At 41.4% G+C, this 20,317-nt stretch overlaps 3 protein-coding genes and 2 long non-coding RNA genes across 8 annotated transcripts; 3 read left to right on the forward strand and 2 right to left on the reverse strand.

Annotated features, from left to right (window-relative positions):
• The first annotated feature begins 113 nt into the window (after nucleotides 1-113).
• On the forward strand, nucleotides 114-2,333 carry LOC135488836 (uncharacterized). Its single transcript, XR_010447052.1, has 3 exons — nucleotides 114-171; nucleotides 1,406-1,468; nucleotides 2,025-2,333. It is a non-coding gene; the product is annotated as an uncharacterized LOC135488836 (long non-coding RNA).
• A 1,016-nt stretch (nucleotides 2,334-3,349) lies between these two features.
• LOC135488285 (uncharacterized) lies at nucleotides 3,350-8,099 on the forward strand. Its single transcript, XR_010446945.1, has 3 exons — nucleotides 3,350-3,526; nucleotides 6,050-6,242; nucleotides 7,232-8,099. It is a non-coding gene; the product is annotated as an uncharacterized LOC135488285 (long non-coding RNA).
• A 6-nt stretch (nucleotides 8,100-8,105) lies between these two features.
• On the reverse strand, nucleotides 8,106-11,146 carry LOC135488284 (uncharacterized). The gene is made up of 7 exons (XM_064772829.1): nucleotides 10,748-11,146; nucleotides 10,367-10,407; nucleotides 9,717-9,860; nucleotides 9,099-9,211; nucleotides 8,634-8,724; nucleotides 8,376-8,432; nucleotides 8,106-8,188 (listed from the first exon to the last, which is right to left on the reverse strand). Coding segments are annotated over exons 1-7 (528 nt in total). The 5' UTR covers nucleotides 10,750-11,146; the 3' UTR covers nucleotides 8,106-8,108.
• A 1,212-nt stretch (nucleotides 11,147-12,358) lies between these two features.
• On the forward strand, nucleotides 12,359-14,414 carry LOC135488286 (guanine nucleotide-binding protein subunit beta-like protein 1). The gene is made up of 3 exons (XM_064772830.1): nucleotides 12,359-12,546; nucleotides 12,991-13,153; nucleotides 13,422-14,414. Exons 1-3 carry the CDS (start codon nucleotides 12,427-12,429, stop codon nucleotides 14,078-14,080), a joined length of 942 nt encoding a protein of 313 aa, XP_064628900.1. The 5' UTR covers nucleotides 12,359-12,426; the 3' UTR covers nucleotides 14,081-14,414.
• A 1,141-nt stretch (nucleotides 14,415-15,555) lies between these two features.
• On the reverse strand, nucleotides 15,556-20,238 carry LOC135488647 (proton-transporting V-type ATPase complex assembly regulator TMEM9-like). Of its 4 annotated transcripts, none has more exons than XM_064773297.1 (6): nucleotides 20,084-20,238; nucleotides 19,280-19,410; nucleotides 18,841-18,940; nucleotides 18,627-18,749; nucleotides 17,346-17,384; nucleotides 15,556-16,330 (listed from the first exon to the last, which is right to left on the reverse strand). In XM_064773297.1, the coding sequence occupies exons 1-6, from the start codon at nucleotides 20,147-20,149 to the stop codon at nucleotides 16,160-16,162; spliced, it is 630 nt and encodes a 209-aa protein (XP_064629367.1). In that variant the 5' UTR covers nucleotides 20,150-20,238; the 3' UTR covers nucleotides 15,556-16,159. The 4 variants fall into 4 exon arrangements, with proteins under 4 accessions (XP_064629367.1, XP_064629366.1, XP_064629369.1 ...); XM_064773296.1 differs by having other exon boundaries at nucleotides 18,618-18,749; XM_064773299.1 differs by lacking the exon at nucleotides 17,346-17,384 and having other exon boundaries at nucleotides 20,084-20,237.
• Between the last annotated feature and the right edge of the window lie 79 nt (nucleotides 20,239-20,317).

Here is a 20,317-nt window from a genome sequence, read left to right on the forward strand (position 1 = left end):
AATGTACTTTCGGGCTGACCGAAATTCCAAAGGGGATTCGATCGACCCTTGAGCTACTTATCAAGAAACCCGCCCCAATATAAACCAGCTTCGACAGTGTAATCCTCATATCACGACGGAGCACACCGAGGCAATCTTCGACTTTGGAAACTATTTCGCTAAAACTATCAGGTAAGGGAACTGATCTTATGTATTTGTTTTCTTCTTCTTCTTCTGCGTTCGCTCTGCACCTGGCGGTTATTTTCCCCAGGGAGTATTCCTACTCCAAGGCGTGATGAGCTTATCCTTTTTTTTTCTTTCGGATCCATGTTCCCACAAATTATTTCACTTGTAAGGGTAGATGTCCATGCCGACTTACCGGCGGTGAACATCAATCCTAATGTCTCTTTTTCAAGGATGGATACGCTCAAAGCTACCTGCTTCCCTCCTCCACAAATATTTGGCTGATCTCCAAAGATTAAAACCTTACATCTTCTTGGAATTTCTTCAACGTATTGGCGGCGTGACTGTGACAAAACCGTGGCTGATCCATCGGAGCAGACACTTTTGTTTGGAAGGTGCCGGTATAGCGTGTCGGTGCTTTGCCGGTAGTGTGACAGGATGCTGTTGGATCACCTGTCATTAGATGTATTAACCGCAGCTGCTTGGTTGGCCAGTACCACTCACTTGGTCAACCTCTCACCAGGCCAATTGTAGAGCGCATGGTATATTGCACTGCGGACACGGAGTGGACAGGATGACGTAATGGACCGTCCCGGGAGTCTAATTGTATATATGTGTTTCTTGGCTCCTCCAGAACGGTTGGGGCATAAACGTCAAGCGCTATTAGCATCCTGTACATTATAAACACACTTTGACATCAACTTGATTTTTTACTGGACTTTTACACCAGATAGAATAATACGGAGAGAGTAATATACATAAACATGCAGTTCATCTTGAGCTTCAGGGCCTTTCACTCGGCACTTAAGACCGAGCTCAGGAAGGCGTGCGAGGGGAGGAGCACACGACTGACTCTGGTATTCAAGGATGTATTTCACCCTAGACTACCAGCAATAATCTTAAATCAATAATCATATCGTGGAAGGAAAAAGTCGCCAGATATTTTGTCTGATGCCATCGGTTCCGGTCACGTCTTCCTTTTCCATCTACGTTCCCTTTCCATTGCTCTACGGTCGGTCCCACGTGTGATCCATGTATTTGTTTTGATAGCGCACTCAGCTCAGTCCTCGATCTAGAGCAAGTCAGTTGCAGCCAGGTAGTCGTTAGTGTGGCGCATTGATTCTTAGATAGAAACTCCTCCTACGATAAATATTGAATTATCTGATTGCAACCTCTTTGAGCGTACACAGTTCTCATGGTAACTTTGCTATTCACAATTGCTCCGTTTTTCATTTCTATTTAGGCACTATGAAGTCTATGCTGATTACCGTCTGTGTGATTCTTTCTGTGGTGATGCAGATTGCAGGTAGGTTATGAGAACAATAAATGCCAAGGCTATAGTCCATCCGTCGTTATACCGGGGCGGGATGTTGCGCGCGAGGCAGTTTTGGACATAGCTTGTGAATTGGCCTATGGCTCTTCCTAGTGCATTGTTTATTGCCGTTCAATGATTTTTCAATGATCTTGTTTGGAAAAGTCAGGGTCATGGTAGAAGCCATTTTCGTATGAAAAAACCAACATATGGTATGCCTATATTTGTCCCTTAATTCTATGAGTTGCCAATGTAACCACGCAGTTATAATAAATAACCTTGCGTCTGCGACACGTTATGTAACCTTTATTTAAATGTTGTTTTTTGTTGAACCTCCCTCTGCGAACACCTCTGCCAGGCGAACACCTCCACATTACGGACATGTCGGTCCAGTTCCGATTTTATTCCAAACCTTTTCCAATTATGAAGATCCCTGCAGGGCAGACACCTAACGCGGATGGCGACCGGACGATGGTGACTGCAGCACCGTGGCATAGGTTAGCCAAATGAGGAGCCTGCAAATGAATTATTTTTACTTTTATCTTTTCAGATGCTCAAGGCACAGTCACGGGCATGGAATCCACATCCGCTAAATTTAAAGCTAAATGCCGGCGCCTTCAACAGAACTGCAATAACGGAGACTGCTGCGATGGATTAACATGCGAATGGTGCAATAGTTGCACACAATTTGGCAGGTGTAAACAGGCCCCCAAACGTATATGCAATAGCTTCGCACCGTGCGAAAAAAACAACGGCTAAAGCTATGTCTGTCGAAGCGCTTCGTGCAACATTCCCAGGACATTTTCTATGTTCTTTGAGATGTAAGGTACGGAAGCTTGAATAAAAGAAAATAAGCGCATTTTATGTGTTTTATTCCGCAAGGCCATAAGGATTCAGGATGCCTATACTGTAGGTCAGAGGTGTCTAGCAATGATGCAGACACTGTGCCCCCAAGCATAATGGGTTACACAACCCAAACATGTTAGGATGTCTTTGATTTCCACCCCCCCCCCCCCCCCCCCCAGACCCAACATACAACATTGGCATATTATTTGAAATGGAGCAGTCATGGAAGCAAGGACCCCCAATTTGCTCGTGCCACCGATTCGGGCGTACCCTTTTCCTCAGTGCTTCCCTTGTTGTTTGGCAAACGCCCCGTGATCTTGTCATGGCGTTTTCCTCTCATCACTGAGATTTGGGGTACAACCGAAAACGTTAAGGGGACAACTGGCGCGGTATTTGATTGCAAAATGACGGATAATACCCCTGTGCCTGTCACCATGCTCAACCACTTGTATTCGACTAATGCTGACTTCTTATAATGATTTTCGCCAGTGGCGCCAGAGGTTTTGGCCAAAGCAAATAAACTTCAGGCATATGGTTATACCGGGTTCTAGTGCATTGTTTTCGGCAGTTTAATGATTTTCTTTCGTCCTGTTTAGAGAAGTCACGGTCCTACTGGAAGCCATTTTTCTATGAAAAACCAACATTATAGGCCATGCAGATGTTGTCCCTTTAAACCGACCCTGGACGCAGCGAAATAATGCAAAATTTTATGTAATGACTATAACTTTTCAAAATCAACTCCAGGCTTAAACTTTTCTTTCATTACAAAAGTTTAAAATACCGAGAGGTGGAGTACATTGCAGGGTGGTATAACCATTGTTCGTGTTTCACGACGTCACCCTATCCCAGAACATCGCAGCATAACCTCTCTATTTGAAGATCGATGGAACACTCACACAGCCTAATGCATAGCCTCAATCCTATTATCGCATCGGCTAGAAAGTCTCGTTGCAACGTGATGTGACCGTGGCGCCCCATAATCAGCAGTATCAACACGCCCCCTCCCCCGCACTTCCGTGTCAACCAACGCCTAGCAAACTGTGTGTTCCATTTCGGAGGAGTGATTACCATCGATCAAAGGTAATTTCATCGGCTGATAGCTGATCAACAGGACAGTGAGGTGACATTGGCGCACGGTTCGGAAACTGATATAATTCGGTGGAGACTGTTCATTTGTAATTTCAAGCGCTGCAGCGAACGCAACAGGTAGGTTGGATTACACCTTTTTCTAAATTTCATTATCCGGTAAATAGAGCCTATCATCTTCTAACTCAGTTTTTCTGTTTCTTGTCCCCTAAACCCATAAGTCCAGGCATCTATTCTTTGGCATGTCTGATAAAGCTGTGTTGGGAAGTTAGTGGTAGGAATATTTAATGCACATTTGTGGAGAGAGATGGTCCAACAAGAAAAGCCGCGACAAAATGAGAATATCATATGCACACAGCAAAACTGGTTCAATAAAACTGCTATATACCCAACCGATTGGATGTTTTCTCTATTCATACCAATAAAGCCTGCATGCAAGGTTTTTTTAGAAGGGGGTCACTCGTCGATCTACTATCGGATTGTGACAATATCTGCTTTAATCCGCCACTTTTGTATTCTGCTGCAGAACCAATAAAAGACTGCCAATGTAGTTGTTGATGTCGTACAGATGCTGCATGCAAAAATCAGCTCAAAATTCCAACCGCTTCATGGTTTTTCAAACATCTGGTAAATTTTTGCAAAATTCTGCCATCAAACCCAAAAAGGGGCCTTGGATCCAGGGCCCATATGACCATCCATGAGCATGAATGTATAGGACTGAAAAGCCTGTAAGACCTGGGTACAAGGTATTTTTTAAGTGGTCTGCATCCGCAAACTGTGCGTGATATAACGCTGAAAATCCGGGATATTGATGATAGATACATAATCTGATAGATGTTAAAGCGAAATTTTTATATCAATGCTGGTTTGGCAGTAATTCTTCAAAATATCACGAAAACGATATTCCTTCTCAATCAACTAGACTTTGATGTTTTCACCCCAAATCTTGGTTCAGACTCAGAATTTTGCAAAAATTTACCAAAAACCATGAAGCGGTTGGAATTCTGAGCTGATTTTTGCATTACGGATATAACTGGATTTCTATAATCTTAGGCCCCGCCCGCGCCCCGGCCGACGTACCCAGTTCGTTCGCATACATTTACTGTTGGTCCCACTATGTTGATTTCCTACATGTATTTCTAACGCCTGCAGGCGACACCAATAGTATATAAGTGGTGGGTTATACAGAATATGGTGTTGTGTGATATACTGTGGCCAGAATGACTGCTTAAACTGCCTGAACCTAGAGGCTGGATGCGAATATACTCTGGACGCAGTGGACCGGCCTCGTCCTGTCGCATATAGAGGAAGGACGATCGGGATGACGAAATTGAGTGCATAGGAGTCTAGGTGTGAACCACTGGACAGGTCTCAATTATTGACCGCCACGAACATTGACTAATATCCTCGGCGATTTGTTAGTGACTTTCTGACAATAAGGCAGTTTTTGCAAAATCTCTCCTTTGAGAAGAAAAAAGGGTTCGGTCAAACAGTGACCGTTTAGGCCTTATACTGGCCCTATAATACCTGATCGATCGAGAACAGTCATTTTGTCTTCGTTCCGGTTTTTTTATCACTGCAATGATGGAGAGTCAAATTTCAACAACGCGACTTGATATATGATTAACAAAAATGGTACAGAAGCCTCGCATCGTGGCTTTGACCAGGTCAGATTTCATCGCCACAAGCCTTATGACCAGCAATTATCCCAACGCAACTGGGCGACCTGTCGTCAATGTGATAAAAAAACTCAATACAATATGATGATTGAGATTCATGAGGTCGTGTTTCAAAGAAAACAATTTTTACATTGTGGTAAAAGGCTAGATTTACAGAAACTGATTTCTTTCAATCAAATTGGAAAGAAGAGTGTTTTCGAGCAATCTGCACCCGTACGGTGTGTGTTAGTTTTTAGTTTGGTTTGGCTCATTATCATAATGCAACTTCGGAATCGAGGACCGCTGTAATATATGTGAGTGTTTCCCATGTGTCAGTGTTTCCCCTCATTGTTTGGGAACGCTCAAAAATAGATTGACAAGTTTTTCTGTGTATCCCCCCTATTGAAAAGTCGTGGTCTCTCTAGCTGCCTATTGTTTGGAAACACTGACACATGGGGAACAACCACAGATGTTACACCGCCACAATCGCGGGCACAATCGGTGCTGAGACAAACCAGGTTCCTGGGCGAGAAAGTTTTTTGGCGGGAATAATTTGTACTGCGCAGGATGTGGTCATAGTTAACTAGGTTTTTTGAGTTGGTGAAGGGGGGGGGGGGGCAACCTGCTGCGTGTTCTCGCTTCAAAAAACTTCATTCAATTACAACTTGATGTAAATGAAGACAAACCCTCTCCTTGGTCAATGACTTCGGCAATCATCGGAAATTTCCGAACCAAACCAAACGACGGACAATAACGTCGACTTACGATGTTGTACTCCTATACGATGTGGCACTGGTAGGGTGTGTTCCATTTCTTGCCACCAGGTGGCTCTGATCTACCTTAACTATATTTGTTATAACATCATCGATGGCATCCAACTTCGTTGGTGGTCATTTCCGACATGAAATGATGACCAAATAAATATCCTTAGTTCCCAAAGCCCGTAATCTTTTTGTATGATTTCTGTTTTATTTGGATATTTCAGATGAAATCACCGTCTTCGACTCTGCTCTTCCTCTCCCTGGCTGCTTTTCTGGCCTCCCTGGTCATGGGCCACCCGCGCGACACGGACCCCGCCCAAGACCATCGGTCCATGCGGATCAGGCGCCGCGGCAAACCACCCGTGAACCGAAATCATCTGTTTGACTTACGGGGTTTCTACTGGCTTCAAAAATACGGTTAGTAGGCCTACATTTCGACAATGAGCAACTGACCAAGCACATGGGCCCAAAGTTGATTATGCGTTTATCATCCATGACATAGCTTTTTTGTTGGCCCATCATTAGGTCGAAGATGATTTATATGATAAAATGATAGATGAAATAGAGTAAGGTTCTGCTAATACGACGGCGTTACATGCACAGCAGACTCGTCGCATCAAATATCACTTCTTTGACATCCTTTAAAGTGCATGGCACTCTTTTGTGAGGCTACAGCTCGCGACGTATTAATCGCGAGGTATTAACAGTAAACCGAAAACCGAAAAGAATGTAGTTTTTATGCTTCATCCCGTGGAAAATCCTCACTTAGTAGCTCAGGCTTCGCAACAGTGACGAAGAACTACAAACGACCAAGTATATATACATGTACGAAGCATACCTTATTAATATCGACTTGACGCGGTCCTGAGAAGAAGGTCTTTCATACACCTACGTCGGAAATATCGAGAGGCGGTCGGAGTATATTGAAAACAACTGGTGCCAGGATGCTTGACAAAGCCTCGACTTCATAATTCGTACGACGTCGTTCGTAGGAGTTGCGAAACCTGCTATTATTTGATATTTTATCTTAATTAAATCCATATTCATGCAATTAAAGGTCTCAGCCTATACCTACCAGCATGGCGGATATTTACTAGTTAACTCTTAATTGGGGAAATTGGCACCAACAAAGCTTCCAAGTAAACAATAAATTGGTCAAAGCTATTAGATTTGGAAAGATTTATCCAAAATTCGCCAGAATATTTTGTGTTCTTCGGTCTTCTTTATTATCTGTGTCACTTGTATGTCATCATATATCAAGGTAATTTGGTGTAAATTACATCCAAAGGAAAGTTATATGTATTGCCCCTCTGGGTTGGCCCTTTCATGATGCTGCAAAATTATTATCTATCCAACCCAGGCTCCACAATTCTTTCGCCACACAATTTTCTTTTCTTGAATTTCAGCACCGACGTCAGTTCTTCTTGGGGACTTCAGGGTGATGGACGAGTAAAGGGAATCGAAGACCGATTCTTCATTCCTCGATGTTGGCACCAACAGAGGGGCACCCTTCTCAATTGGAGGAGACGACCGCATGGAAAAGTCACAATTTTCCTGTTATTTAAAACATTTTCATGTTGACTATTATACCTTTCAAGGTGTATATAAAGTTGAGAGAGCGGAGAATAGAGGGCAAGATGATGACCCCATTTTTGACTTGATCCAATCTTCAAAATGCTGCCAATCAGCCATCTTGAATTCCGTTAATTGGGTCGCGGCCTTTTAAGATGGATGCCATATTTGATTTTTGGACACATTTTGGTTACATATTGGTTACATACTGGTTGCCAAAAAATTATTTCTCTCTATTGTTTTTGCATCCAATTTCTCGATGCACTCGAAAGATGTGTGAAAAATAGGTGTACATGTTTGCAATATTGGGCGAAAATAAACTGGATGAACATTTCGACCGTTTGCAGCGTGTATTCTATCAGTACATATCACGGCGAAAAAGAATGAACGGAAACGTCATTTTTTATAAGAATTTTATTAAAACAATATTTACAGCATCTTTTCGATCATGTATATTGGTTATGGCAGTCTGGTTATGGTCAGTCAGCCTATACAACACTTTAGAATGGTCCCGGATATGACGCAGATGGTACGGTTGCACTTAACTGACCAACCAGCTACAGAGCCAGCAAATGACGTAAATCGTACTGGGACCAGTTCAGAAGAGTTGTATTCACCTGATCCACTATATACAGTCTGGGTTCGGGTGTCTGTGGCAGGGTCGGAAGCTATCCGAAAACGAATTTCACGATTACAGTCTCTGTCCGGGGTTTAGAATGCCGGTGATCTTTTATCCTTTCTCGGAGACCGGAAGAAAGCCACATCTTCCGTCTTCAGGCAGGCAACAAATTCTGAAAATAATTGATATATGGGTTTTCTTTCATGGCAATAAAGTACCAGCAAATTCACCAGGCTCTGTGCTGTCCGTTACTGTCACTGGGTATAGAGCCACGGGCCCGGGGTATAGAGCCACGGGGGTTCAGCCACGCAACGGAGGAATGGTCCGTACTATGGAAGTGAAACGTGTTTTAGACCTACCTTCAAAGCTAATCTGGTCGTCATTGTTTGAGTCCGCTTCCGCCATCAAATCAAGCACTGTAAAGGGAAAAGAAGAGGTATAAACTTGACATGGTTCACAAGCTTACGCTGTTTTAAAAGCAAATCACCAATCTCATGAATCTGGCAAGTACATATTATTGGCATCCGATTGGTTTATCGAGTTGTGACGTCATTTATTATTGTCTGAGTGCTACGCCTGCACCTGGGAGTAAAGAGTATAAACGGAGTTGAACTTACGGTCGTATATCGAAACTTTCATGCCAATGCATTTAAAGACATAGGACATGTCCGCTATCGTCAAGTACCCGGTCTTGCTGATGTCGCACATCTGAAAATCAATATAATTAGATAAACGATTCTTTCATTTGATATGCACTCGCAGACGATACCACACTTGCACCACTGCCATCCAAGTCTGCCGCGAAGCAGGTCTATCGGGATGGTGCCACTGACAGACCGATGATATATGTATATAAAGTGTTTGTAGTTTTACCTTTACCATTTCTACCCGCGAGTGTATGTTGAACTGTGACCAAAAATTGGTTGTGAATAACAATATATAACGTAAAAAGAATTATGAGAGTTCAAGGAAATGCCACATATCGTTCAAACCAGCATGGGTTGCTTGCATAACCTTCATTTTGTGACCGAGGATTTTCAGCCTAATTTCATGTAAAATTATCTTGAACTTAGGACACTTACTTCAAAAGCTCTTTTCAAGTCCTCTGTGTTATCGTCGTCATCGGTCGGGGGTCGACCCATGGACTTATTGCAGATTGCAATGGCAAAGTCATAGAAACCAAACTTGCCGTCGCCTGAAATGACATTATGCTCAAAATTTGTGTGTGAAATGGTCCAGGGACCAAGTGCTCACCTGTGACAAAGGACCTTCAAAAGTGCAGACGATATGTATCATTGCTGGAAGTACCTACCATATATTTTTCTATTTCTATTTTTCTATTTATTTTTTTTGACCCCCTGGTGGCCAAACCGTGAATCATATGAGGTCGCGACTCGGTCTCTGAGAAGCGGTCGCCGTGTCCTAAGTATTGTGTACTAAGTTGGAGTTCAATAGCCTCAGCGGTAACGAAACTTACCACCCATGTCTAACGATGGACGGCGACGGACGACGGACACTGCGTCATTGTAAAGGCTCTCAGGTGAGCCAAAAATTACACTTTCAGAAAACTAAGACTTCAGACTTAGTAATCCCCTTTGCGGTGCCGTTCTTCTTTTCGGGAAATACGCACTTCCAAAATTTACATACTTCCAAAATAGCGCCGATTTTTTACCGGTTTTTTTAAAGTAAAATTTACATACCGTCGACGTCCGCCGTCTTCACCATTGCGTCTAGTTCATCGTTTGTGGGACATTCACCAAAACCTTCAAGAATTCCTCGAATTTCGTCCTTGGATATGAATCCGTCATCGTTTTTGTCAAATATGTTGAAGGAGCCGCGAATTTCTGAAATGCATGACATGGGAGATGAAAATAAACATATTCAATATGTGAGAAAAGAGACATAAAACCTCTCCGCAACATTCAGCAGGCTTTGCAACGCATAGGATTATTAGCGACAAAGTACCACCTTCTGCGCGAATTTCATCAGACGCAACACTCATGGACATAATAGTCGGCTTCCATCGTACTTTCTGAACTAAGTTGCGGGAAACCAGAGTCTGGGACAGAGAAATCGATTGGGAGAAAACAAGAAATCGTGAACACACTTCACTTGATATCCTTGTATTTTTACACTCTCGGAGAAAATCCCCCTACTTTCGTCTCTGGGCCTTGTTGCGACCATCCTTAGATCTGATTTTTTTTACTCCTATACATCGTATATGAAAAGGTATCGAGAGGCGGGGTATATTGAAAACAACTGGTGCCCGGATGTGTTGCGACATGCGTTGTCTCGTCACCCTGGCTCGTCACCTCTCAGCAAGGGTAAGGGAAATATGAGGAACAATTACCTTTGATTTCCGCCTCTGTAAAGATCTGTTCAAGAGAGTCCCTGCAAGTAAATATAAAACATATAACTGGATGTCATGTATGGACGTCATGTATATGTAAATTTTGCTTATATGATCCCCCACACACACACACACACCCCAACCAAGGGTGATGATATACTGTAATCTGTATTGTAAAATTCCTTCACCCGAGACTGGCATGGTTTCAAAATTGCACCACCCCGCCAAGTTACGGTTAGAGATCTAGATGAAATATTATGGACATAGTAGTTGGCTTGTAATGGTGCTTTGTGCTTTTTGGGTGAAAATTGCTGAAAGGCACCAGGGAAATTCGGGGAAAAACATAAAAATATTCCAGGATCTAAAGGGCTATCTACTCACATTTTCGTTGATGTTTCCCACTGATTTCTACAGACAATATTCAAAAGGCGGTTGGTGCGAACGGAAGAGGCGTCCTATGCCGCGATAATCGTGCAGAGAATGATTGATATACGATGGCATACAACATTTAAGTAGCAGATGTTTGCATATGACAACGCCTGTTGAGTAATCATTGACACTCGCTATCAGTATCATTACTGTGACTGTAATTGATGTCGCGTTGCTTGGAAAAGCATTGCGTGGTTACTCAATCCGTGCTAATTACTCCACTGTGTGGTTACTCAATCCGTGCTAATTACTCCACTGTTATCCTGAGATAGCAAATCAAACTTGTCCTCAATTACCAAGCCGCTAATTACCTAGGGTAATCAGTGTCAGCACAAGGACCAGTCAATAAAAGATGCGCCTGAACCGTGTTTTATCTAGATTTGTTTTCTGGAAGCTTCCTAGTTTTTACCCAGCTCCGACGTCTTGGCCGTATACCCCTCCCCTCCACCCGAGAGTGTGTCCTTCCCTATTGCATGGTGACAGGTTGAGGTGTGGTTCCATAGTGACCCGTGACCTTCAATATATACATTAGGGATTAAAAGCTCATTGCGAAATTCTTTGACTTTGAACGCGGGACGCTTTTTACCCGAGATCATTTGCTACTGTTACACCGATACTTCTCCACCTGTCTTTAAAGGGTGGTGCCATCGACCACCCATCCACAACGGGTATATATGGCATTGATTTTGAAGAAGGATGAGCACTTGCACGATGAGGCATTATTGGCATACTGGTCAGCGTCATCTATACACACAGTCAGCACGTACAGGCGCATGAAAATCCACTTGGAAATCACTTTGAACTTCAGGCTAACATTCGGCACTAACGACCGAGCTCAAAGACCTAATTAGCGGGATTGTCAAGCTAAACATTTGGATAAGCCAGGAAAGGAGGTATATCCCATTGTATAGCCCGATAATCCCGCTAATTGGGCTTCAGGGACCTGTGACCGAGCTTATGTCAGTAACGTGTGCGAGGTGAGGAGGATACGACTGACTGTTTTTTCGAGCTCGGTCGTTCGTGCAGGATGGAACTCATCAATAAAATGGACAAGTGACTTAGTCCTCAAAGACCATCAATGAATACATGTAAACAATTAATGACCTGCCCAATATCACAAATTCATAAAAGCCCATTAGAAATGTGTCAATATTGAAAGCCGCCACAAGATAGACGAGGCTTTACCCTGATCTCACTCGTGATAACGTGACCTGCCGAAGATCAGCAATGGCCAAACGATTCCTTCTTTGTAGATTTGACGGACAACCCTGGAAAGCACATCTACTTTGACACTAAATTGTACTTTCCAACAAATGCAGTGAATATTATTGTACATGTGGAGTTTATCTATGAATTTCAACAAATCTTAATTCATTGTACCGGGGTACTTTCTCAATCCCCCCAAAAAGTCCCAGGGAGCGAAACGACTTCGATTTGGAGCGAAACGACTGGGGCGAAAAAGTCAGGAAGCGAAACGACCCGCTACCAGATGGTTTACTCACAGACGACTACTACAACAAGTTTTGGTACGTCGGCGTCACAGCAGTAAACAATAACGGCAAACTTTTCAGTTTTTTCATGTTTTGTCTCCTAACAAACTACAGCGCGTAGGTCGTGTAACAGCAGCTATAATGACTGCCCTACCTCCTCCTGACCCTGCCTTCATACTTCGTGGCACCAGCAGCCAAGTCACAGCTGTCTGCGCTTATGATCCCTTCATCATCACTGGGACGCAAGGCGGGAAAGTGCAGGTAAAAATGACTGTCACCTTGGGCAATTTTTCCAACATGGCTAGCTGTAAAAAGCGACTGCGATGTTTATGTCAGCTTGGATGAAAATGTGTTGTTTTATTTTGTCATGACATTAAGCAAATTTGCAATATTTTAGCTTTGCAAAAATTTCACAGCTTACAGTACAGATGAACCTCTCTTAGCAGACACCTCTCTATTGAGGATACCCTCACTGCATTTGGTGCCAAAGTGGTTATTTCCATTGAAATTGACCTACAATTAGGACACCTGAGTAACAGTAAGGACAGCATTTGTCAGTCTCAAGGGTGTCCTTAATAGCGAGGTACTCCTTTACTTTATTCTGTGGTTAGCCCCCAGTAAACACAGTTACAGTAAACACAGTAAACAAATCTGAAAAGCTAGGCTAAACCTGAAATTATTACAATTATTTTTTTCCGTTCACAGATTTGGGACTTGAAATCAAGGCGAATAATCCATCAAACTTTTGACGGTGGTGAGGGACAGAGTATTCTTTCCATTAGAACCATAAGAGATCAGATAATCACTCACTGCCGAGATGGAGCGCTCAAAATGTGGACATTTGAGGACAAGAAACTGGTTTCAAAAGGTAAATAAAGTATTTTGGAATGCACCAATACAATCAACAATGTATGAGAATAGATTTCATTAAAATCATTAAATAATTTTGAAATGTCAATCCTGAGATCTTTTAAAAAATGCTGCTCAAACATGTTACTATAAGCGAGCAATCGGGGATATTTGGCCTACATTGGAGCTCCACCAACGCAGTGAGACAACCAATTCCTCCAGCTTGGTATATACACGTACTCCTTAAATCACAAGAAACCTCTTTTGATTTCTTCCCTATTTTACAGGTACGATCCACTGCCACTCGGGAACCTTCTTACCAATGGAAATAGGCATTTACAATGAGGAATCAGTCATGATGATTCCTGGGCCAGAAACTTCCGAGGTCGATATAATTTACCTGAACAAAAAGGAAATTGCTTCAAGACTATTGGTAAAAAATTCAGGAGAGAAAGGATATGGATTATGTATGTGTGGAAAATTCGTATATCAGAATTCAGTCATTGTGATTGGATACGAAAATGGTTGCATTGCATTGTGGGACATTTCAAAGCCGTCGGCAAGAGAGCTTGACAAACTTTCCTGCCATTCAGAAACTGTGACAGCGCTTGATTATTCTGAAAAAGTCAACCGAGGCATCTCGGGTTCTGCTGATGATAAAATAGCGATTTGGAATTTAACCAAGGATAATAAATTGACCGCATTTAGGACGTTGTCTATCACCAATCCCGGAGTTAATGCAATCAAAATAAGACAAGATTCCAAAATATTTGCTACAGGTGGTTGGGATCACAATATCCGGATATTTGGGATGAAAAAATTACAACAATTGGCTGTTCTCAGTTTTCATCGTGAAAGTATTTCTAAATTGGACTTTGGTAATGATTTTCTCCTATTTGCTTCATCTCTTGACCAAACTGTCAGTGCCTGGAGTATTTATAGATAATTTGTGAGAGTGACAAAAGACAATCATTAAATTTCTGACCGACCAAAATTTATGCGTTGACCATAAGCACAACCATTTTGGCTAGAGCGCAAGTGGAACTCCTTCAAAACGAAGTGAGTGCCAGTTTCAAGTGTGGAAGTCTGTTGTTTGTTTTCCAGAAAACAGTCTCCCAGGTTTTAAATGGGCTTTCACTTCATTTTGGAGAAGTTCGGATTGCTTTTGTATTTCAAGTTCTAGCAAAATGTCAGCACATATGGCCAACTCTTAACACCGTATGATTGGTACTTTTCATGTTATGTCTCACAGTGCGTTTTTTGCCAATAAAGTATTTCTACTTGAATTGAAATAGCCTCGAAATTGGTTTGTTCTTCAGACTGAACTATGGATGTAGGAATCTTTTATCAACTCTGAATATCACCATTTCTAGCTTGTGGAAACAGAGGTGAAAAAAATCGCTTTCCTTGGGACAGTTTACCTAACCTGAACTATCCGCTGTAGTTCTAATGAATCTCCTATTCACATCCAGTTTTAAAAAGGGGCAATCAGTGTACACGGCCAGATCTATCAGTACACAGTTATACGCCTTGGTCTTGAATCGGGACATTATACAGCACACAAAGACATGCAAGACATCCACAGAGATGGCAACTCGTCACACCCATGTGATCCCTGAAATGGCAAAATGAACTTTGACTCAATCTGGACACTGCTCATCTGATGGGTGCCCTTACTGGACTGATTCTGTTGTGACCTCTTCTATTCAACAGACACCTTGACTACGATAATTGTTAAATCCAAATTCCTACTTAGGACATATAAAAAACCGATAACGGGCTCACTTAAGGATACCCGAACGACTATGAGTATTGGCATTGCATGTTATAACCTTGCACAATCAGTCATCAATTCTCTATGTTGATCACAGCTCAAGTTGATGAAGTATCACGGATCAAGTTCAGTCCTTCACCTCCACGGCCTTTCCTTTAAGAGGGAGAATTAATCATTTCTGAAATAGATGATTATTGATTTTCTGCCAGGTCCACACTTTCATTCAGTGCATCCCTAATTTAGACATGGTATACCCAGTACCTGGTTTGGAAGGATTCTATCACTAGGTGTAGTGGAGCTAGGGATGTTTTTGATGGAACGATATATTCCTTGGGCTGAAAAGCAAGGATGCAGTTCCCAGCGACGATTGACATTTGGCTCCTGGTATCCAAGATGCAGCCAGAGAACTAACTGTACAGTGGAACACATATCAGCAAGACACCCCCTCTGCTAAGGACACTGCTTTTGGTCCCATATTGGTCCATTCTATTGATTGGACCTTTTTAATCAGGACACAACTCTATCAAGGACACATGTCAGAACCAAAGATGCCCCTAACATTCACAGAAAAATCTCATCATTTCATCTTGAAATGATTTACAAACACAATGCCATCAATAGTTAAAAGATGATAAACAAAGACAATATTAATCGACAATTAACATCAGATTTTTATTTACACCAAATTTACACCAAATGTACAAAAAAAGTCTATTGTGCATCTATATACAATACAGATATCTCTCTAATATTCAATAAATAATATGAAAAATGCATTAACATAGAATAGACTTAGTTAGCTGTTGGCGATGATCTTGGGAAGTAAATGGAGTCCAGCATAGTTTTGCTTGCAGTACCACCCTCCCAAGCATTTCAAGTCGTCAGGACACAGATAAAGAAACATTGACAGAACTAGGCATGAAATGTTTTTCGTTACAACTACTACAGAAATTTAAGCACAATTTTGATGTTGATGAAAATGAAAGACACTACACAGTCAGGCCTAACAAGGAAACAAAGACAAGGCTCAAGAAGCCTGGAATTTTAATACACCAGCAAAACTTGTCTTCTTTTAGGACACATTTATCCATGAAGCAAAGTTTTAGTTGTACAGTAATATATTACGGTGTAAACTCATAATACTTGAAACGACATCCGACTATACAACGAAATTTATAATCATGATTGCATTCACAGAATGGGAACCAGTAAATTTTACAATAAGGTCTAAGCCTCACAGAGTCAATATTTCTAATTCAACATAGTATGTGTATCGTAGATGTGTTTCCGCTGTTCTTTCACAGTTCCTTTCCACTTCTCTTGAGTGTCCTTGACCCGATTGACGAGATTACTAGCCTTGCGACTGCGGCCCACGGCGCCCGTGACAGTGCTAGGGGTGCTTCGGGTGACGGTCTGGTCATCCTAAAGAGAGATCGATAGTTTTGGAAAATGTCATTGAAATCAGACTTGTTTGAGCGTTGAATATCATTTACTTTATGTGTGGTCACTTCCAAGTCTTACTGTATATTGAAAGGTGCTTTGTGCAAATGAGTTATGTTCACAAAAGGATTGGGACAAGTAGAGTTATCTTGTGCAAAAACTGTATTGCTTTTCCCATAAGTTATGCACAGTGAGTGGGCTTTCGTTAAATCCCTGGTGAGGAAGTCAAGCAAGGAAATCAGAATTCCTATGGTTCAGAACTAGTCCATCAGATGGAGTTAGTGTCACTTATAGCGCTTTAAAGAGAGTTAGTGTCATTTACAGCACTTTAAAGAGACCAGTGCCACAGTCAATGGGACCCCCCCTCCTGATTACTGACGTATATCTACGTCATTATGCAACTATTGGTCGGGCGTTAAAGACGTAGATCTATGTCATTTGGCACCAAGGAGTTAAATTTGAAAGACAAAATAATTGAAATAAAAATGAGATGTTACTCAAAAATATAAGAGAAATCAAAATTAAATGAGGTTGTAATTGAATTGAATTTTGAACTTAAATAAGAAATCTCTGTAATTCTAAACTGAGAACAAAAGATACTTGTCAATTTTGACCTCCACTAGTAAACATCAGGGAAATCACCCAGGCAACCATGACTGTACACCAGCTTAGCCGCAACCAAGCACAAAAATATGACAAGACCATTCACTTGTCTGCCTATTACAAATCTTTTTTATTTACAATATACACGAAATACATTATCTCCACCAAGTCCATGATTACGGTGCCTCCAAATGTGTCTCACTCAATCAGGTCTTTTGTCATGAACAGTACATACAAGTCCATGTTCAACATTTTTCTCTTTCCCAATGATTCAGGGGTCTCAAATCTGAATAACTCCCTTGTCAAAGCATATCATCTCAGCATACTAACCCGTACTGTTCAAAGATATGGAGGCCAGGCCGAAGCAAAAGTGGAATGAATCACCAATACTTACGCCCGAGACAGATATGTATGTCATGAGAGCTTGATTTTCCTTTCGAAAAAAAATTCATCATGTTTGTATCAAAGAGGACAGTTATGGAGGTCTAAGATTGAAATTCAGATTGCTCAAATAGTGTTGGGTTCGTCATCAGAATGTAAGGTCACAGTTGTCATTATTTACATACATGCAGTGAGAGCACCGAAGGAGGACAGCTTTGCCAGAAGGCAATGTCCTCATTCTTTGAGGCATTACCATTGAACATCGCATTATCAGGTTAACATCTAAGGATGGAAGTCTAAAGACAAAGTGTCTTTAGAAGAGAATAACATGCACTGACATAATGGAATGGAGACAATTGTTCTCACTTCTCAATGATATGACAGTGCCAAGAGCAAAAAAGCTGAAAACTTTTTTTCATGTGAAAATGTGTCATCGGAACTTGAAAATATGCCTCTAAAATGGTTATTTTTTGTCCGATTTTGAAAATTCAAAATTTTTCAGAGAGGTGGGGTTTCTATTTCTGCTGTTAAATCAAGCCCGTTTTAAGCGGGGAAAAAAATGGAAATCCCCAAAAAATCGGAACTTGTGTCGACTTCCATCCATAGAATGTGTAAATGTAGAACAGTAGTGTTTTAATGCAAAAGAGGGCATGCCATGTCCATTCTGTAACTATGTTCTCCTTTTCAACTCCAGTTTCAATAGACCACAAAGTCCAGCTGATGTGACTGGCTTCCTTTTCTTCTTTCAATTGTCTTTGTTTTACCAGATTAAAATCGTCGCAACAGGTCATTTTATAACCAGACCAGGGAGTTTGGAGGATTGGTCACAGCATGGACAGGAGGGAACATTGATCATTTCAGCACAGGGGACAGTTCCCAAAACCACAAGCACAAGAAAAGGTCAAAGGGAAGGTCAAATAGTTAAATCTGCCAAGTCACCGTTGACAAGTCTTCTTTCAAAATTGTTTCTGAATTTGAACACTCCGAGTGTCCGAATTCAGACTTCGAATCCAAATTAACCCCAAATTATGTAGGTTTCTATTGGAGATAGCAATTTCAAAGACAAACTTCAAATTTTTGCCACTGAAATTTCTCACAATTTGGAAAGCTAGCAGGACCAAAATGTCACAAGAATTAGCTGAATAATGCCCAAAGAGTGTCCCCAAGAACGTACATGTAATTGAAAGGCTTGCAATGGGATAGAAATGAATAAAATGTTTTTCTGTGCTGAAATGGTCCATGTGACAGTATTTAGTGAGTTAGTCCCGTGCCAAAAGATAATTACCAAATTCACCTCCTCATTTTGTTGTTCTTGATAAGTCTTAGGGCGGCGGTTCATCAAGGGATCCAAGCACAGCAGGAACAGCATGTAGACAACCAGTAATGAGACAATGCAGATGATGATTAACACCACAACCTGAAATCAAGATAATACCATTAATCACGGTACAAAAGACTATTTACGACTTTAACACACTGCTTGAAAAAAAAAAACATCAAAAACTTACCTTTATAGTTGTTGTATTTCTGATTTCATATTTACATTTGCAGAGAGGACAGAACTCCTTGCTTCTTTTCGGAAGAGGATTGACCACATTTTCACATTTGCTGAAAAAGATAAGGAATGGAAAGATAATGAGTGGGTGTATCAGTATCTGTATTGTAATTCATCATCATCATCATCAATAGCGGCTTCGTGGCCCTCCTGGGTCTTTGCCTCCTGTTAGTCGTCTCAAGTAAAACATATCTTTCTTTTTTTTAAAATTAACGCCGTAAGCTGTAGGTGCGCACTTATGGGTTAAATAACGATGGGACATATTTAAAACAAGTGAATATTTTCAGATTGGAGAATGAAGGGAGACCTCTCATGTTATATTAATCATGGTAAAGTGAAATGAACACTAAATCACCCACCAATGAATCTTCAAAAACTTTTAGAAAACTTACCAATCTTCTGATTTCACAGTGGATATGTATATTCTCCGATTATTTTCCGTCTCATTGACCACAGTAAGGGATGGACATGTACATTTACATCTTTTGTCGTCAAAATTTTGGTCTGGTTTTTCTTCTTGACCCTGAAAAACACACCAACGCCAATAAGAGACATTTTTATCAACACAGTCAATATACTGGCACCTTGTCCCCCTGATGTTCTCAGGATTCAAAAGGTCAGTTGACCTCTGATTTGGTTAAAGATTGGTCCACACAAGACCAGGGGCCAGTACACCTCATCCTTTGTCCTAAGTACCTGTACCACCTTGTCATAGTGACCTTGGGTCAGGAAAATAAACATCTTTTTACAATCAGATCATGATAATGGATGCCCGGTAACCATACAGCCTACAGGCATATGCACTGAAAGGCCACATACATCTTGACAGTGCATCATGCCATGCATGCACGTATATTGCGCATTTGCTTACCCGCAGACCCCGAGTGCTCTATCTAACTAAGCCTGGGCCTGGCCGGGGGGGGGGGTCCAAGATTGGAAAGTCCAGGTTGTGCAATCCAGTAACTAAAAATTAAGAAATAAGCCTGCAAAATCCAGTGTCTCAGATCCAGTTGATTAGCAATTGGATCAAAGCAAGACTGCATTTCCACAAAGTAGGTTCACTGTCAGACATCCGGCAATCGATAATCGATATGCCTCTGCATTCTGTCTGATATAAGATTTTGATTTCTGAAATCAAAACTTCGTCTTTGACTTTAGTTTTTGACTATCCTACACAGCTCAAAGACAATACCTACTGTGCAAATACTAAAAGACAACACTAGGAAGAAGGCTGATAGGGGAAAAAGCAATTGACTCCACATTTTGAACGTTTATATCCCTGAAAAAGACTGCATTTTCACAACATCATTCCCACTTCCGCATTAAATTTTTTTGTGCCGTAAAGCGTGAAAAAAGGGTTTTACGACATAAAAGTGGTTTGCAGACCAAAGTACCATTCATTAATTACTTACTGTCCTATCAATCAACCA

Source organism: Lineus longissimus, chromosome 5 (assembly GCF_910592395.1).
Source record: "Lineus longissimus chromosome 5, tnLinLong1.2, whole genome shotgun sequence".
Lineage (NCBI taxonomy): Eukaryota > Metazoa > Nemertea > Pilidiophora > Heteronemertea > Lineidae > Lineus > Lineus longissimus.

What these genes read in the sequence shown, in the direction of transcription:
- LOC135488284 (XM_064772829.1), bottom strand. An exon ending in TACAGAGGCGGAAATCAAAG is followed by an intron (nt 9,861 to 10,366) that starts GTAATTGTTCCT and finishes CATGCATTTCAG; the next exon opens with AAATTCGCGGCTCCTTCAAC. An exon ending in GAAGACGGCGGACGTCGACG is followed by an intron (nt 9,212 to 9,716) that starts GTATGTAAATTT and finishes ATGTCATTTCAG; the next exon opens with GCGACGGCAAGTTTGGTTTC.
- LOC135488286 (XM_064772830.1), top strand. Translation starts at nt 12,427, where the DNA reads ATGACTGCCCTACCTCCTCCTGACCCTGCCTTCATACTTCGTGGCACC. An exon ending in CGCAAGGCGGGAAAGTGCAG is followed by an intron (nt 12,547 to 12,990) that starts GTAAAAATGACT and finishes TTCCGTTCACAG; the next exon opens with ATTTGGGACTTGAAATCAAG. An exon ending in CAAGAAACTGGTTTCAAAAG is followed by an intron (nt 13,154 to 13,421) that starts GTAAATAAAGTA and finishes CCTATTTTACAG; the next exon opens with GTACGATCCACTGCCACTCG.
- LOC135488647 (XM_064773296.1), bottom strand. Translation starts at nt 20,149, where the DNA reads ATGTGGAGTCAATTGCTTTTTCCCCTATCAGCCTTCTTCCTAGTGTTG. An exon ending in AAAATGAGGAGGTGAATTTG is followed by an intron (nt 17,385 to 18,617) that starts GTAATTATCTTT and finishes TTTTTTCGAAAG; the next exon opens with GAAAATCAAGCTCTCATGAC. An exon ending in CATACATATCTGTCTCGGGC is followed by an intron (nt 16,331 to 17,345) that starts GTAAGTATTGGT and finishes ATCTCTCTTTAG; the next exon opens with GATGACCAGACCGTCACCCG.